The sequence below is a fragment of the Lynx rufus genome, unplaced genomic scaffold (genome assembly GCF_022079265.1).
Source record: "Lynx rufus isolate CCGP_SWC_20201006 ecotype Redwood Valley unplaced genomic scaffold, mLynRuf1.p SCAF_35, whole genome shotgun sequence".
NCBI classification, from domain to species: domain Eukaryota; kingdom Metazoa; phylum Chordata; class Mammalia; order Carnivora; family Felidae; genus Lynx; species Lynx rufus.
The window spans coordinates 2,099,253-2,118,525 of NW_025814851.1; the positions used below are offsets into that span (position 1 = coordinate 2,099,253).

A 19,273-nucleotide genomic window follows, 5' to 3' on the forward strand; every position below is an offset into this window, starting at 1 on the left:
ATATAAAAACCCACTAATAAATATGTAAAGGATAAAGAGAAATAAATTCAAATATATCACTAAAGAAAATCAGCAAAACATGAAAAAGGGAAAGACAAGGAAGAATCAGAGATTTCTTCAGAAACAATCACCAAAAAATAATAAAATGGTAATAAATACATGTCTATCAATAATTGTTCTGAATGTGAAACAAGATAAAAACAAGACCCATCTATATGCTGTCTACAAGAAACTCATTTCAGACCTAAAGACATGCATTAAAAGTGAGGGCATGGAGATTTTTCGCAACGGGTTTGCCACTAGAACACAGGTGTCATGAAAACCACCGCTAAACCTAAACCAAAATTGGAAAGGAAAAGACTCATACCAACATCGTCGTCATTGTACACGTAGATTCAGGCAAGTCTACCACTACTGGTCATCTGATCTACAAATGTGGTGGGATCGACAAAAAAACTATCGAAAAATTTGAGAAGGAGGCTGATGAGATGGGAAAGCGTTCCTTCAAGTATGCCTGGGTCTTGGATAAACTGAAAGTCAGACGTGAACGTGGTATCACCATTGATATCTCCCTGTGGAAATTCGAGACCAGCAAGTACTATGTGACCATCATTGATGCCCCAGGACACAGAGACTTTACAAAAAATATGATTACAGGCACATCTCAGGCTGACTGTGCTGTACTGATCGTTGCTGCTGGTGTGGGTGAATTTGAAGTAGGTATCTCCAAGAATGGGCAGACCCGTGAGCATGCCCTTCTGGCTTACACACTGGGTGTAAAACAACTTATGGATTAACAAAATGGATTCCACTGAGCCACCCTACAGACAGAAGAGATACGAGGAAATCGTTAAGGAAGTCAGCACCTACATGAAGAAAATTGGCTAAAACTCCAACACAGTAGCATTTGTGCCAATTTCTGGTTGGAATAGTGACAACATACTGGAGCCAAGTGCTAACATGCCTTGGTTCAAGGGATGGAAAGTCACCATAAAGATGGCAATGCCAGTGGAACCACACTGCTTGAAGCTCTGGATTGCATTCTGCCATCTATTCGTCCAACTGACAAGCCCTTGCGTCTGCGCCTCCAGAATGTCTACAAAATTAGTGGTATTGGTACTGTCCCTGTGGGCTGAGTGGAGACCGGTGTTCTTAAGACAGGCATGGAGGTCACTTTTGCTCCAGTCAATGTTATAACTGAAGTAAAGTCTGTTGAAATGCACCATGAAGCTTTGAGTGAGGTTCTACCTGGGGACAATGTGGGCTTCAATGTCAAGAACGTATCTGCCAAAGATGTTAGTCATGGCAATGTGGCTGGTGATGGCAAAAATGACCCACCAATGGAAGCAGCTGGCTTTACAGCTCAGATGATTATCCTGAACCATCCAGGCCAAATCAGTGCTGGATAGGCACCTGTGCTGGACTGTCACACAGCTCACATCTCCTACAAGTTCGCTGAGCTGAAGGAGAAGATTGACCGTCATTCTGGAAAAAAGCTGGAAGATAGTCCCAAGTTCTAGAAATCTGGTGATGCTGCCATCATTGATATGGTTCCTGGCAAGCCCATGTGTGTTGAGAGCTTCTCTGACTACCCTCCACAGGGCCGTTTTGCTGTTCGTGACATGAGACAGACGGTTGCTGTGGGTGTCATCAAACCAGTGGACAAGAAGGCAGCTGGAGCTGGTAAGGTCACCAAGTCTGCCGAGAAAGCTCAGAAGGCTAAATGAATATTATCCCTAATACCTGCCACCCCAGTCTTAATCACTGGTGGAAGAACAGTCTCAGAACTGTTTGTGTGAATTGGCAGTTTAAGTTTAATAGTAAAAGACTGGTTAATGATAATGCATCGTAAAACCTTCAGAAGGAAAGGAGAATGTTTTGTGGACCATTTGTTTTGTGTGTGTGTGTGTGTGTGTGTGTGTGTGTGTGTGTGTGGCAGTTTTATTAGTTTTTAAAATCAGTACTTTTTAATGGAAACAACTTTGATCAAAAATCTGTCACAGAATTTTGAGACCCATTAAAGCAAAAGTTTAATGAGAAAAAAAAGTGAGGGCATGGAAAAATATTTATTATGCAAATGTATGTCAAAAGAAAGCTAAGGCAGCAATACTTATAACAAACTAAAGAGGTGTTTCTTAAATTCAAATTTTAGTTAATATACAATGCAATATTGGTTTCAGGAGTAGAATTGAGTGATTTATCACTTACATACAACACCCAGTGCTCATTCCAACCAGTGCCCTCCTTAATACCCATCACCCATCTAGCTCATCTCCCACCCATCAACCCCCTCCATCAACCCTCAGTTTGTTCTCTACTGTTAAGAGTCTCTTGTGTTTTGTTTCCCTCTCTTTTTTCCTCCCCCCATGTGTTTATCTGTCTTGTTTCCTAAATTCCACATATGAATGAAATCATATGGTATATGTCTTTCTCTGATTGACTTATTTCACTTAGTATATATGTAATACATTCTAGCTCCATTCAAAAACTAAGCAGACTTTAAAAGACTGTAATAGGGGCGCCTGGGTGGCGCAGTCGGTTAAGCGTCCGACTTCAGCCAGGTCACGATCTCGTGGTCCGTGAGTTCGAGCCCCGCGTCGGGCTCTGGGCTGATGGCTCAGAGCCTGGAGCCTGTTTCCAATTCTGTGTCTCCCTCTCTCTCTGCCCCTCCCCCATTCATGCTCTGTCTCTCTCTGTCCCAAAAATAAATAAACGTTGAAAAAAAATAAAAGACTGTAATAAGAGACCAAAAAAGACACAATATAATCATAAAGGGTACAATCCAACAAGAAGATATAACAATTATAAATATTTACTCACCCAACGTAGAAGTGATCAAATACATAAAACAGTTAATAACAAACATAAAGAAACTAATCAATAAGAATACAATAATAGTAAGGGCCTTTAACATTCCACTTACATCAATATAGAAATCATCTAAACAGAAAATGAAGAAGGAAACAATCCATGGCTTTGAAAGACACATTAGAAAAGATGTACTTAACAGATGTATTCAGAACATTCCATCCTAAAACAGCAACAACACATTCTTTTCTTCTGCGCATGGAACATTCCCCAGAATAGATTGCATATCAGCCGACAAAAGAAGCCTCAAGAAATTCAAGAATATTGAAGTTATACCGTGACTCTCTTCTGACCACAACACTATGAAATTAGAAGTCAACCACAAGAAAAAATCTAGAAAGACCACAAACACATGGAAGTTAAATAACATACTATTAAACAATGAATGGGTCAACAAAGATATATAAGAATAAATAAAATGAAATTTGAAATGAAAATAAAAACACAATGGTCCAAAACATCTGGAATGCAGTGAAAGTGGTTTTAGAAGGGAAGTGTACAGACATACAGGCTTACCTCAAGAAGCAAGAAAAATCTCAAATAAACAACTAACCTTAAACCTAACAGAGCTAGAAAAGGAACAACAAATAAAATCTGAAAGCAGCAGAAGGAAGTAAATAATAAAGATTAGAGCAGAAATTAATGCTATAGAAAATAAAAAAATAAACAAAACATATCAATGAAACCAGGAGCTGGTTCTTTGAAAAAATATAAAAAATAAATAAACCTCTAGCCAGACTTATGAAGAAAAAAAGAGAAAAGACTCAAATAAATAAAGTCACAAATGCGAGAGGAGAAATAACCAACACCACAGAAATACAAAATTAGAAGAGAATATTATGAAAAACTATATGCCACCAAACTGGGCAACCTGGAAGAAATGGATAAATTCTTAGAAACATATAAGTTACCAAAAATGAAAGAGGAGAAACTAGTAAATTTGAACAGACTGATAACCAACAAAGAAATTAAGTTAGTAATAAAAAAACTCCCAACAGGGAGTGGTGGCTCAGTAGGTTAAGCATCTGACTTCATCCCAGGTCATCTCATGGTTCATAGGTTTGAGCCTTGCATCAGTCTGTGCTGACAGCTCAGAGCCTGGAGCCTGCTTCAGATTCTGCATCTCCCTCTCCTTCTGTCCCTCCCCCACTTGTGCTCTGTCTCTCTCTCTGTCTCTCAAAAATAAACATTAAAAAAATCTTCTCTAAAGATATAAAGAAATGGAAAAACATTCCGTGCTCATGGATTGGAAGAATAAATATTGTCAAAATGTCAATACTACCCAAAGCTATCTACACATTCAATGCAATTCCAATCAAAATTGCACCAGCATTCTTCTCAAAGCTAGAACAAGCAATCCTAAAATTCATATGGAAACACAAAAGGCCCCGAATAGCCAAAGTAATTTTGAAGAAGAAGACCAAAGCAGGAGGCATCACAATCCCAGACTTTAGCCTCTACTACAAAGCTGTCATCATCAAGACAGAGTGGTATTGGCACAAAAACAGACACACAGACCAATGGAATAGAATAGAAACCCCAGAACTAGACCCACAAACATAAAGGCCAACTAATCTTTGACAAAGCAGGAAAGAACATCCAATGGAAAAAAGACAGTCTCTTTAACAAATGGTGCTGGGAGAACTGGACAGCAACATGCAGAAGGTTGAAACTAGACCACTTTCTCACACCATTCACAAAAATAAACTCAAAATGGATAAAGGACCTGAATGTGAGACAGGAAACCATCAAAACCCTAGAGGGGAAAGCAGGAGAATACCTCTCTGACCTCAGCCATAGCAATTTCTTACTTGACACATCCCCAAAGGCAAGGGAATTAAAAGCAAAAATGAACTACTGGGACCTTATGAAGATAACAAGCTTCTGCACAGCAAAGGAAACAACCAACAAAACTAAAAGGCAACCAACGGAATGGGAAAAGATATTTGCAAATGACATACCGGACAAAGGGCTAGTATCCAAAATCTACAAAGAGCTCACCAAACTCCACACCCAAAAAACAAATAACCCAGTGAAGAAATGGGCAGAAAGCATGAATAGACACTTCTCTAAAGAAGACATCCGGATGGCCAACAGGCACATGAAAAGATGCTCAACGTCGCTCCTCATTAGGGAAATACAAATCAAAACCACACTCAGGTATCACCTCACGCCAGTCAGAGTGGCCAAAATGAACACATCAGGAGACTATAGATGCTGGAGAGGATGTGGAGAAATGGGAACCCTGTTGCACTGTTGGTGGGAATGCAAATTGGTGCAGCCGCTCTGGAAAACAGTGTGGAGGTTCCTCAGAAAATTAAAAATAGACCTACCCTATGACCCAGCAATAGCACTGCTAGGAATTTATCCAAGGGATACAGGAGTACTGATGCGTAGGGGCACTTGTACCCCAATGTTTATAGTAGCACTGTCAACAATAGCCAAATTATGGAAAGAGCCTAAATGTCCATCAACTGGTGAATGGAGAAAGAAATTGTGGTTTATATACACAATGGAGTACTACGTGGCAATGAGAAAGAATGAAATATGGCCCTTTGTAGCAACGTGGATGGAACTGGAGAGTGTTATGCTAAGTGAAATAAACCATACAGAGAAAGACAGATACCATATGGTTTCACTCTTGTGTGGATCCTGAAAACTTAACAGAAACCCATGGGGGAGGGGAAGGAAAAAAAAAAGAGGTTAGATTGGAAGGGAGCCAAAGCATAAGAGACTCTTAAAAACTGAGAAGAAACTGAGGGTTGATGGGGGGTGGGAGGGAGGGGAGGGTGGGTTATGGGTATTGAGGAGGGCACCTTTTGGGATGAGCACTGGGTGTTGTATGGAAACCAATTTTTCAATAAATTTCATATTTAAAAAATAATAAAAAGGAAAATAAAAAAACAAAAATAACATTAAAAAAATAAAATCCAACAGCATTTTTCACTGAACTAGATCAAAGCATCCTAAAATTCATACTGAACCACAAAAGACCCTGAATAGCCAAAGTAATCTTCAAAAGGAATAGAAAATCTGGAGGCATCACAATTCCCAATCTCAAGTTATATTACAAAGCTGTAGTGATCAAAACACTATGGTACTGGCACAATAACAGACACATAGATCAATGAAACAGAATAGAAAATCCACAAATGAACCCACAACTATAGTCAATTAGTCTTCAGCAAAGCAGTAAAGAATATCCAATGGCAAAAAGACAGTCTCGTCAACAAATGGTTGGAGGGTAACATGCAAAAAAATGAAACTGGATCACTTTCTTACATCAGATAGAAAACTAAATTCAAAATGGATTAAAGACCTGAATCTGATACCTGAAATAATAATAATCATAGAAGAGAACACAGGCAGTAACTTCTTTAACATTGACCATAGGAACATCTTAATAGATATGTCTCCTGAGGTGAGGGAAACAAAAGCAAAAACAAACTATTGGGACTACATCAAAATAAGAAGTTTCTGCACAGTGAAGGAAACAGTCAACAAAACTACCAGGCAACGTGGAGAATAGGAGAAGACACTTGCAAATGACATATCAGATAGAGGGTTAGTATCTAAAGTATACAAGGAACTTATACAACTCAACACCCTCCCCCCAAAACACCAAATAATCCAATTAAAAATTGGGTAGAAGACATGAATAGACATTTCTCCAAAAATGACATATAGATGGCCAACAGACACATAAAGAGATGCTCATCATCACATATCATGGGTGAAATGCGAATCAACACTACAGTGGTTATCACCTCATATCTGTTAGAATGGCTAAAACCTACAACACAAGAAACAACAGGTTTTGGTGAGGATGTGGAGAAAAGGGAACACTAGTGCACTGTTGGTGGGAATGCAAACTGGTATAACCACTGTGGAAAACTGTATGAAGGTTCCTCAAAAAGTTAAAAATAGAGCTACTTTACAATCCAACAATTGTACTAATGGGCATTTACACAAAGAATACAAAAACACTAATTCAAAGGGATACATGCACCCCTATATTTATAGTAGCATTATTTACAATAGGGAACATATGAAAGCAGCCTAAGTGTCCATGGATAAAGAAGATGTGGATAAAGAAGATGGAATATTATTCATCCATAAAAAGAATGAAATCTTGCCATTTGCATTGACATGGATGTATCTAGAGAATGTAATGCTAAGTGAAATAACACAGAGAAAAACACCATATGACCTCACTCATATGTGCTATTTAAGAAACAAAACAAAGGTAAAAAATAAGAGAGGAGAGAGAGAGAGACAGACAGAGACAGAGAGAGACAGAGAGAAATCAAGAAACAGACTCTTAATTATAGAGAACAAACTGATAGTTACCATAGAGGAGGTTGGTGAAGGGATTGGTTAAAGAAGTGATGGGGATTGAGGAATGCACTTGTGACGAGCTCATGGTGATGTATGGAAGTGTTGAATCACTACATTATACACCTGAAGTTAATATCACACTATATGTTAACTAACTGGAATTAAACTAAAAATGTAACAAAGCAAATTAATTAAAATATTTAGAAAAAAAGAATAGATTTGAGATCTTTGAAGACAGCTACTATCGTTTTTTAAAATTTTTATTTAATTCATTTTTTTAATTCACATCCAAGTTAGCATATACTGCAACAATGATTTCAGGAGTAGATTCCTTAGTGCCCCTTATCCATTTAGCCCATCCCCCCACCCACAACCCCTCCATTAACCCTCTGTTTGTTCTCCATATTTAAGAGTGTCTTATGTTTTTGTCCCCATCCCTGATTTTATATTATTTTTGCTTCCCTTCTCTTATGTTCATCTGTTTTGTACCTTAAAGTTCTCCTATGAGTGAAGTTATATGATATTTGTCTTTCTCTGACTAAGTTCGCTTAGCATAATACCCTCTAGTTCTGTCCACCTAGTTGCAAATGGCAAGATTTCATTCTTTTTGATTGTCGAGTAATACTCCATTGTGTGTGTGTGTGTATAACTATCCTATCTTACTTGTCTTTGCCCACATCCAACAAGCACCTTGACACAGCTGTGTGCTCAACATATAATTAATGATTGAATGAATAAATAAAAGCCCAAGAACTCTTTGCTGAGGAGCAGTGCTCCATTTCACAAGAGAGAGAAAGAGTCTAAGTACTTGCTTAGTGCACCTGTAAAGGGAGAACATGGTCCCAATAAAGCTTTTCAGATAAGTTGATATTCTTTGAAAGCATCAATATAGTCATCAGGGATAAATTTAAAAACGTTGGTAGGCTTTCTTACCCTTACCGTTTTTATTCTGAATTGCATATGATGTGGGACACCCTATTTTTTAGTGTTTAGAGACTCTAAATGTTTTAATCTGGTCATACTTGAGAAGGAAATGAATATGACCTAGACCTCTGGCCCCAGAACAGCTCCCAGGGCGAGAGACCCAGACACACACTACAACACACTCTGTAATTAGTGTTGGCATGGGGGGCGGTGCTGTAGGAAGGGTTGGTTTGGGAGCTCAAAGAAGCACAGTCCTCTTAGGGGGAACAGAGAAGTCAAATAAGAACGGGGATACAGAGTGGGGGATAGAGAAATCAAATGGAGAATAGGAGAGAGCGATAGCTGAATTGGAGGTAGTATGCAGAAAAGCGACTACACTGAGGAGAACGGAAGGTTGAAAGTAGTGAGTAAGGGAGGAGGTTGACAGGCAAGGAATGAGACCCCTCTGGAGGTGGAAAAAAGCAGGACCACTTCCGGCTGGGGAGGGGAAGCTGACAGGCTCAGACCTAAGGAGAGGCTTGGAGAGAGAGGACGCCTTCTGGACTCCAGAGCACAAGGTGAGCTAAGGTGCCCAGCTTTAGTGAAGACCCTACGGGGGCCTGTGGGCTGTGGCTTCAATGTATTTGACTCCACACATCCTAAGCCTTGAAGAAAACCTGCTACGGGTTTGGAAACTAACCACATTAAAGTGGTCCGGTTCAGAGGTGCCTGGATCCTATTCATAAGGGAGATAGAGGGGGCAGAATCCCCTTTGGGCCTTATTAACGGAGGGATCTGGAATCTGTTCAAGCCGCAAAAAGGAGGGATGCAGACCCGGTTCGGACTGCAGAAAGATCAATCAATGGTTCAGGCAGTAGAAAAAGAAGTAGCACCCGAGTCGGGAGGGAGATAAGCTATGGCAGGACTCTAGTAGGCTGGCGAAAGGGGACAGGATCCGGTTTGGGCCACCGAAGTAGTGATCAGGACCCAGAAATGAGGGGCAAAATCTATTTTGAATAGCTAAAACGACCTAACTCAGACGGGCAGAAAGAGGGGCTAGGACCTGGTTGATTGTGGTTTGAAATGGGAAGGGATAGAACCTGGTAGTATTCGGGAACAAGGAATACACTATAGCGTAATATCGTTGGATGTGTGGGTGGGGTATCCATGTCGCAGAAAGGGCGAACCGGTCACTTGTAAACGTGGAAGTGTCGGTGCGGTTTGGGGGAAGGGGAGGTGCAGGGACATACTGCAGAAAGAAGGGAAGGGGCGTATTAGGGAAAGAGGAGGTGTGGAGAAATACTGCAGGACGGAGGGAGGGGGCATATCAGGAAGGGGCGGGTGCGTGTCTATACCACAAAGAGGAGGTGGGCTGTGTTGGGGAAGGGGCGGTGCAAAGTAGTCCTGCAGGGAGGGAGCGGGCTGGTGTTGGGGGATCGTTTGGACTGAAATATGATGCAGTTAGGAATAGGATGCAGTTAGGCTGGCCGACATGTTCTGCTGCTCTGAGAGGAGGGGGTGTCTGTGGGATTGAGGTGGTCTGACTGTCCAGTCCACCAAAGCGCATGTGCATGAAGGCATGCATACATACTACTCTTCCCACCCCGCACCAGTTGGTGCGCATGCGCACTATTTATTTGCAGTCCGGGGCGTGTGTAAGCTAAAGGGGCGGGGCTGTGTAACTGACTTGCAGTTTCTTGGAGGCAAAAGGAGCTAGGGTTTGGATAGGTGGTCTGGGTTTCTAGGTATGAGAACCCAGTCATTGAAGGGTTTGGGGTCCAAAGTTAGATGAGATTCCCCCTTCCTTCAGGATAGGCAGGAAGTCGGGTGAATCTCCCTCTTCTTCTCATTCTTCCCTAACTCAGACCCCTTCCCCTCAGGCTCAGCTGTTACTCGGCCTTTCAGAAAATGGATAGAAGTGACTACGGTTATAGGATGCTCCCATTCCAGGTGAGGTCTCTGTACATTCTCACCAGTCCATCTGTCCCGTACTGAGTTCATTTATTGCTCTTGAGCCCCCTACCACTCTATAGTTGAAGAATTTCCTGCCTAACCTGTCTCAGCCCTCCCCCTACCAGGGGAAGGAGGAGGAGAGGAAAACCTGTTTTACTCTATCTCCTGCTCCCTTTCTCTTCCCTCACCCTCCCCTTCAATCACTCAATCACTGCGCAGAGGAAGGGGAGGCCTTCGTGGAAAGGGTGGGCTTTAGGGAGGCCAGATGGCTCAGTAGATCGTAATCCTAAGTGTGTAGGGCCCTCTGCTTCCCCCCTGGGAGCCTGGGGCTTCACTTCCCTCCAGATATACAGACTGGGACGACACAAGAAGACAGAGTCTTGCTGATGCATACCCTCTTGGCGGCAACCAAGGACCCTCTGGCCATGGACCCACCAGTTGCCAACCAGCCTAAGAAAAGCAAGACCAAGAAGTCCCCTAGTAAGGCTATTACTAAGACCATACCTGCTGCCCCTACAGTCTCATCTACCAATGTGATTACCACTATCAAGCCTAAAGTAACTTTGCAGGCTTTAAACCTGCCTGCCATCCCCCAGATCAACCAGGCTGAAGCTACCACTGAAGCAGCCAATACTCAGGCTTCTTCAGTCACTGCTCAGCCTACGAAAGCCAATAAGACAAAGAGTGTTATGGCTAAGGCAGACCAAGTCTTCCAATCTCTAACTGGCAATGAGAGTGTTACTGCACAGATCAAGACACCCTTACAGGCCCTCAACCTACCAGATATCCTGAAGGCTATCCAGGCTCCAATTACCATTGAGTCAGCCAACTCCCAGGCCTTGATAGCCCCCACTAAGCCCAAGAAAGCTTCCAAAGCTAAGAAGGCTGCTGATAAGGCTATAACTAGTGCTACTGATATCTCACTGGCTTTAACCACCACCCACACAGCTATTACCCAAGGCAGAATTACTAATGAGGCAGCTACTACTCATGCCACAGCAGCCTGCATTAGAACTAATAAAGCTTCCAAAGCCAAGAAGGCAACTGTTAAGGGCATACATACTGACACTGAATTTCTAGAGGCCCCAAATGCCACTGAGACAGCTACCAGGCAGATTGAGGCCACAGCAGCAGCTATCTGGCCCAAAAAATTCAAGGGCAAGAAGACTGCCATTAAAGGCCCAAATTCTGCCTATGAGGCCTCTGAGGTTCCACCTGCCACTCAAATGGTCACAAACCAAGCCCTAGCAGCCACCCTCCAGGTCAAGAGAGGGTCCACGGCTCATAAGTCTGCCACTAAGGCCCAGATAGCTGAAAGCCAGACTAAAATTGTTGACTAAGGGGCCCAGGCCAAGATGGCCACCTTTAAGACCAACAAAAATGCCCTTGAGACTCAGGTTGCTGCTGCTGTCCAGGCCCTGGCAGATGACTACCTGGCTCACTTGAGTCTGGAGCCTACAACCAGGACCCGGGGCAAGAGGAAACAAAAGGTGAGATCTCTGACATTACCACCCTTAATTTTTCATTTCTTTCCCATTCCTATCCTCCTAGTTTGTTCATTTGTTCTATAAAAGTTTACTGAGACTTTTTAGTCTGAGCCAGTACCTGTGTTCAGATAGGCTGTGAGAGATGCTGAGAAGAATGTGATATATAGTTCCTGCTCCCTGACGGTTCATAGATTGGTGGGGAAATAATACATCCATACACTTAGCTACAACCTGGATATAATTCAACTTGTATTTTCATAATAGTTACCATGAGGCAAGCTTTGTCTTGGGTACAGTCATATAGGTTGTATCTTTATGTTTTGAAAGTAACTTTTGCTATCTGGGGATCACAGATACAGTGTTACAGATAAGAAAGCTGAGTTTCAGAGAGGTGAAGTGACTTGTCCAGTCAGTGGTGGCCGACGAAGAGGAGGAACCCCAGGTCCTGCCCTTGGGTGGCTTCTGTCCTGATAGGGAAATGAAACTCCTGCCTGGAAGACAGTGAAAGACAAATCTGGGACTCAGGGTCGCCAATTGTAAGGTCAAGACCCATTGCAGGGAGGGTTTAGGGGATTTTTAGGAGAAGGTAAGATAAGGATACAAAGCTGTCTCTTTCACCTGGTGACTCTGGACCTTCCTTCTTTCTGATGATGTAGTCCAAGCATCTGAATGGGGATGAGAGAGGTGGCAATAATTACAGGTTGGTCCCATGGGGCTGGAGGCCTCCGCCACCCCGAGATGTGGCTCTTTTGCAAGAAAGGGTAAGACTCCAATGCTGTCCAGTCTCTTCTTTTTTTCACCTTTCTTCTTTTCTGTCATTCTTCTAAGTTTTATAAAAACATATTGAGATCTCCCCATGTATTCCTCTTCTCCCAGGCAAATAAGTTGGTGAAATACCTGTTGGTTAAGGACCAGGCAAAGATCCCCATCAAGCGCTCAGGTAGAGTCATACCAACCCTCCTCCCTGAAATCTGTCGATTCCCATCTCTCCCATGCCCTGGGGTAACCATTTACTTTATAGCTCCTCATTCTCTCATATGTCCTCCTCTTCCCTTCTTACACTGTGCCATGGCTGGCATCTCCTCTTAACATAGTTCAGAACTCAAACTGCACTGAGCCCACAGGTTGTCAAAAGGGCTGTAGCCCTGTGGCCCCTGCTTAGCCCAGCTGCTCCTACCTTTCCCTTCTTACAGACATGCTGAAGGATGTCATCAAAGAATATGATGAATATTTTCCAGAGATCATTGAACGAGCAAGCTACGCTCTGGAGAAGGTGAAGGGGCAGCCCTGGGGGATGGGCGCAATGGGGAAGCCTTGAATCAAACAAAGACATACATGTCCCTTCCAGGATAGACCACAGAGACTCACTAATCCAACCCCATCACTGTCCATATAGGCAGACAGTGGCCTAAGTGGGAACATAGACTAGCCCAGGGTTACACAGCAAGTCAGTGGTAAAAGCACAGCTAGGACCCAAGCCTCCCAATTTAGTCCTGTCTGCTGCTAGACATGTCCTGTAATGTATTTCAGATGCTCACCTCTCCCTTTCATTCCCCATTCTCTGTATCCCTAGATCCCCACTAATTACAAAGGTGATGCTGATAATAATAGTACATTTCTTACCTGCTTGCTGTAGTGGTGGCAACTTAGCTAAGTGCTTTGCGTGCATTATCTCACTGATTTTGCACACACAGTTGAAACTCTACACAGGGAAGTGTGGGATGCTCAAGAAGATCATTGATGCCTAGGCTGAATTTTGTGATCTCACAGGCTATTCTTTTACTTGGCAGATGTTTCGAGTCAATCTGAAGGAAACTGATAAGCAAATTAGCTTGTATATTCTGATCAGCACTCAGGAATCCTCTGCAGGCATACTGGGAACGTAAGCTGGGAAAGGGCTGGGATGGGAGGGAGGCTCTGCTTCTGTCTATGGCCCTATCCCATCCCTGTCATCTCTCCCCATATCTCCTTGGAGAGGCAGGAAGACAGGGCTGAAGAAGCCCCCGTTCCAGCTCCTACACCCAGTTGGAGCCCTGCACATGGTAGTGGTGCTTGATTATGATTAAATGAAGGTGTAGAAGCCTGAAGCAGTGCATTCCTACGGTCAGGTTTTCTATTTCTTCAGAAGCTTTGCAGGAAAGTAGACCTGTCATTGCTTGTCTCTTCCTACTGGCTTTGGTAGAGTGATTCTCAAAGGAGGGTTTCTTAGGGTAGGTGAATCATGATTCTTAAAGGACAGGGGCCATCACTGGGGTCGTTCCTAGAATTCTCTTGGAGCATAAGGATCTGGGAGAAAAAGAAGGGACTCACATTGGCTGGGTACCTGGGTTGTACCAGTTTAACAAGCATTCTTCCATCTTATTAGCAACCTGAGGCAGGGGAAGATTGGATTCTCCCATTTTACTGAATAGGAGACTGGGGCTCAAGAGTCTAAGTGCCTTGCCCAGGGTCACACAGAGCTTGAAGCATAGACTGGGCAGATTTCTCTCATGTCTGAGGAATCTGGGAGAGGCTAGCTTAGTGAAATGACTGGTGTGTTATTTGCAGATAGCTGCTAGACATAAACCTTCTCTCTACCCTGTTATTCCCCTAGGACCAAGGACACACCCAAACTAGGTCTTCTCATGGTGATTCTGAGTGTCATTTTTATGAATGGCAACAAGGCCAGTGAGGGTGAGTGGCTGAGCATGCAGCTGAATGGGTGGCCACAGTTGAAATTCCACATGTTCATTTTCTGTCCCTGTCTCCTCTTGCCTCCCCTTGCAGCTGTCATCTGGGAGGTGCTGCGCAAGCTGGGGCTGCGCCCTGGGTATGATTGGGCTCTTTCAGTGCTTGCTGTCCATGTTGTCCTTTGACAAGAGAGGAATCCCAGGAATTCATCAGTCTGGTGGTCTGGTGGAGTGGGCAAGGGTGCTGGACTGGGTAGAGGGTCCAGTGTTCTGATATGGGTGGATGATGAAATGGTCCTGAACTCCCTGGAGTTCATTCTCCCTATGTAATTGCTATGTCATTCTAAGCTGAGATATAAGATAGAACTTCAGAGGCACCCCTGACAAAGAACCATCTGGCCTCAATTTCTTGCTTCCAGCGACCATGTGTTCAATACTCGCCCGGCTTCATTGGGACTGCTGCATGTGCTAGAGAGGTCTCTTCCATGTTGAGAAATGCCTCTGCTCTCATTTGGGAAGTTTTCATCTCTGTTTATGGGTTTTTTTTTCCATTGTCAGGGTGAGGCACTCACTTTTTGGGGAAGTGAGGAAGCTCATCACAGACGAGTTTGTGAAGCAGAAGTAAGTGGTATTTGGGGGCTTTGTTTGGCCCTGAAATGTTCTGAGTGTGCTGGCTTGGTTAATAAATTGCTTTATCAGCCATTTTATTATACTAGCTTTAGATGTAATAAGAGCATCCTATGCCCTAGAACTGAGTTTTGTCCACCATTCCTATAAGTGGACAATTCCAGGACTGGGCTAGACCAAAGACAAGACCCTTGCTTTGGGGTGTGCTCAGAGCAGGGTGCCTGAAGAATGGCTCCTCTGTTTACAACACACCCAACAGGAACTTGGGTTTACTCCTCACAGGTGGCAAGATACTTTGGCCTTCCTGTGACACCATGCCCTATACATTCCTTCTCTGAAGCATCAAGTGACTGCTTTGCACAGAGCCAATGGGAAATGACTCAATATTAGAGACCAAGATCATGAACTAGGTTTGGGAGTGAGTCTGGGGAAGAAGGGTCTTAGAAATCCTTCTCCAGGAGCTGAGTTTAGTATTTGTTTCAAAGAGGTTGCCATCTAGTGCCCAGTGGTTACACAGCAGATTTGCTTGGTTAGAAGCAAGTTTCATTTCCTTTCTCCAAGGTACCTGGAGTACAAGAAGGTCCCTAACAGCAGACCACCTGAATATGAGTTCTTCTGGGGCTTGCGCTCCTACCATGAGACTAGCAAGCTGAAAGTCCTCAAGTTTGCATCTAAGGTAATAGGAGAGAATTCTGACTTGTTATATTAAGGGTTCTGGATGCCCCCAGCTGGGGCAGGCTACATGCAGGGATGGTCAGGCACAGGGTAGCCTGCAGTTCATATACAAACATATGTGGAACTTCATTGATGTTTGAGAATGCTGCTGAACATAAAGTTTAATTGTTTCATTCCTTTTTCATACTTTGTGTTAGTCTGCTTGCACCGCCATAGCAAAATACTACAGACTGGGTGACTTAAACAATAGAAATTTATTTTCTCACAGTTCTGGAGACTGGAAGTCCCAGATCAAGGTCCAGCAGGGTCAGTTTCTGATGAAGCCTCTTTCCGGTTTGCAGACGAATGTCTTCTTGCTGTGTTCTCATGTGGTAGAAAGCCTCTCTTTTCTTAAATGTTTATTTATTTTAAGAAACAGAGAGCACGAATGGGGGAGGGGCAGAGAAGGAGAGAGAGAGAGAGAGAGAGAGAGAGAGAATCCCAAGCAGGCCCTGTGCTGTCAGCACAGAGCCTGACACAGGGCTTGATCCCACGAACTATGAGATCATGACCTGAGCTGAAATAAAAAATCAGATGCTTAACCGACTGAGCCACCCAGGTGCCCTAAGAGAGAGAGCTTCTTTTTATAAAAACACTAATCCTATTGGAGTAGGGCCCCACCTTTATGACCTCATTTAGCTCTACTTCCATAAAGGCTCAATCTCCAAACACAGTCACATTGGGGGCTGGTGCTTTAACATATGAGTTTTAGGGGGACACAAACATTCAATCCATAACTTACTCTCTTATCATTTTCCATCTTTTCCATGAGGTTAAGTAACTCGTCCAAGATCATACACAGCACCTTAGTTATCAGAGCTGAAATGGATATCAGGATTGACCCATGATTGGAAAAAAAAAAAATACTACTATTGCTTTTATACAAAGCCCATAGTATGTACTTATATAATTACAAATGTTATTATCCTCATAATGATTATCATCCCCATTTCAGGTGCAGAAGAAAGACCCCAAGGACTGGGCTGCTCAGTACCGGGAGGCAGTAGAGATGGAAGTGCAAGCTGCAGCTGTGGCTGAGGCTGAGGCTGAAGCCAGGGCTGAGGCAAGAGCCCAAATGGGGATTGGAGAGGAAGCTGTGGCTGGGCCCTGGAATTGGGATGACATGGATATCGACTGCCTAACAAGGGAAGAGTTAGGCGATGATGATCAGTCCTGGAACAGATTTTCATTTGAAATTGAGGCCATAGCCCAAGAATATGCAGATGCCAGCACCAACATCGACTTCAGCAGAGGAGCTAGCACCAGGGCTACCTTTAGCAATAGTGCTAATATTAGCTTCAGTGATGCAACCAGCCCCAGTGGTGGCTTTGGTGGCAGAGCTGGCATTAACTTTGGTGTCACACCCAGCACGAGTGCCAGCTTCAGCAGTACAGCCAGCATTTGCTTTAGTGGCACACCCAGCACTAGCACTAGTTTCAGTGGTGCAGCCAGCATTAGCTTCAGTGGTGCAGCCAGCACCAGCTCTAGTTTCAACAGTGAAACCTGCATTAGCTTTGGTGGCACACCTTGTACCAGTGCCAGCTTTGGTGGTGGGATCAGCTCTAGTTTCAGTATCCCACTCAGCACCAGTCCCAATTTCAGTGGTGGAGTCAGCTCTGGCTTTGGAGGGACACTCAGTACCACTGCTGGCTTCTGTGGTGCACTCATTACCAGTAGCAGTTTTGGCACTATACCCAGAACCAGCACAGTCTTTAGTGGTGCACTCAGCACCAGCACTGGATTTGGTGGCACACTCAGCACTAGTATCTGCTTTGGTGGCTCTTCCAGCTCTGATGTCAGCTTTGGTGGCACACTTAGTACCAGTATCTGCTTTGATGGCTCTCCTAGCACCAGCACTGGTTTTGATGGAGTGCTCAGCACCAGTGTCTCCTTTGGTAGCTCTTCCAGCACCAGTGCTGACTTTGGCAGTACACTAAGTACCAGCATTTGCTTTGGTGGTCCTCCCAGCACTGGTGCCAGATTTAGTGGTTCATTCAGCACCAGTGTTGGCTTTGGCAATGCACTCAACACCAGTGCTGGTTTTAGCCTCAGCAATGCCAGCCTCAGCAGTGCACCTAACAGCATGTCTGGCTTTGGCGGTGTGTTCAGCACTAGTACAGACTTCAGTGGGGCACTTAGCACTACTACTGACTTTAGCATTTCTCCCAGTGCCAGCATTGGCTTTGGTGGACTTCCCAGCACCAGCCTCTGCTTTGGCAGTGTATCTAACACCAACCTGTGCTTTGGTGGCCCTCCTAGCACTAGCACTTACTTTAGTGGTGCTACCAGCTCTAGTTTTGGTGATGGATCCAGTACCACTGCCGGTTTCATCTTTGGCAATGGCTTAAGCACCAGTGCTGGATTTAGTGGTGGACTGAGCACCAATGCTGGCTTTGGTAGTGGACTAGGCACCAGTGCTATCTTCGGTAGTGGACTGAGCACCAGTGCTGGCTTTGGTGGTGGACTGATCTCAAGTGATGCCTTTGGTGGTGTATTGGGCACCAATGCTGGTTTTGGCAGCACACTTGGCACCAGTGCTGGCTTTAGTGGTGGCCTCAGCATCAGTGATGGCTTTGGTGCTGGGCCTAATACCAGCTTCAACGGAGGACCAAGTACCATCATTGGCTTTGGCAGTGGTTCCAACACCAGCACTGGCTTTATTGGTGAACCTAGCATCAGCACCAGCTTTATTGGTGGACCCAGTTCTATCATTGGCTTCAGCAGTGGACCAAGCACAGGTTCTGGCTTCAGCAGTGGACCAAGCAGTGGTGATGGCTTTGGCAGTGGACCAAGAAATGGTGCTGGCTTTGGTGGTGAAGCCACCAGCCTTGTTGCCTGTAGCTTCTCCTACGGCTAGTGAGGTTTCAGGTAATTACAACATTTCCACAGCATGGCCTATGGGAATGGGTATAATAGCTGGGAAATTTTAAGAAACCCCGAAGTGGGAGGGTTGGGTAGGGAGATGAGGACAATGATGGAAGTATGAGAAAACATTTGTTGCTAAAATGTGCTTCTGTTTGGTGTTTTGTTTTCAGATCCCAGGTTTATAGATAATGCTAATTAATTGCAGCAGTTCTTCCTGTGGATCCAAGGTACATCCTTGGAATCTTTGTCCATACAGCAGTATAAGCAGATATTATCAATCAGCTGAGGGTGACACACTATGAAAAATCTGCTGATCCTGCTTTATTGTTTGCTTTTTGTGTGCTGTCATATTTTGGTATTGGAGTTATATTAAATTTACAAAATGAATTGGAGTTTTTTTTATGTCTTTTAATGTGCTTAGGTTGTTGTGAGTGACATTTTAGGTTCATAAAAGAAATAGATATCAGCATAGCTCTTCAGACATGGTGGGCTCCAGCTTTAGGCTAAAATGAAAGTATGATTTCAATGGGATAAAGACCTGGGGAAAGCATGGCAGGCAAGAGGATTATAGCTTGAGCAAAGATGTCAAGGGGGAAATCCTAGAACAGAAATTTGAGGGAGAGGGTTCTGGAAGGAAATACAGATTCATTTTGAGACATTTGTATGGGAATGGAGAGATAGAGTGAGACTAGAGGTAGACACAGGAGCAAGGGAGGGTTTTCTTGAGATAGGAGAGAGACACATGAGTATGTTGCAGAGACATATAAAGGACATATAAAAGCCAATAAAGGACAAGAGATAGATAAGGAACAGTCAACAATTGACTGAAGTAGCCCGTGCCTGAGAAGG

The 19,273-nt window shown here is 43.8% G+C and overlaps 1 protein-coding gene, 1 non-coding gene and 1 pseudogene across 2 annotated transcripts; all 3 read left to right on the forward strand.

Annotated features, from left to right (window-relative positions):
• The first annotated feature begins 344 nt into the window (after positions 1–344).
• On the forward strand, positions 345–1,735 carry LOC124522272 (elongation factor 1-alpha 1-like; annotated as a pseudogene).
• An 8,282-nt stretch (positions 1,736–10,017) lies between these two features.
• TRO (trophinin) lies at positions 10,018–18,609 on the forward strand. The gene is made up of 11 exons (XM_047093674.1): positions 10,018–10,059; positions 12,206–12,310; positions 12,426–12,489; positions 12,743–12,822; positions 13,340–13,431; positions 14,143–14,222; positions 14,316–14,358; positions 14,777–14,839; positions 15,407–15,521; positions 16,515–16,628; positions 18,595–18,609. The coding sequence occupies exons 1-11, from the start codon at positions 10,018–10,020 to the stop codon at positions 18,607–18,609; spliced, it is 813 nt and encodes a 270-aa protein (XP_046949630.1).
• LOC124522316 (small nucleolar RNA SNORA11) lies at positions 15,044–15,172 on the forward strand. Its single transcript, XR_006964758.1, has one exon. It is a non-coding gene; the product is annotated as a small nucleolar RNA SNORA11 (small nucleolar RNA).
• Positions 18,610–19,273: the final 664 nt, after the last annotated feature.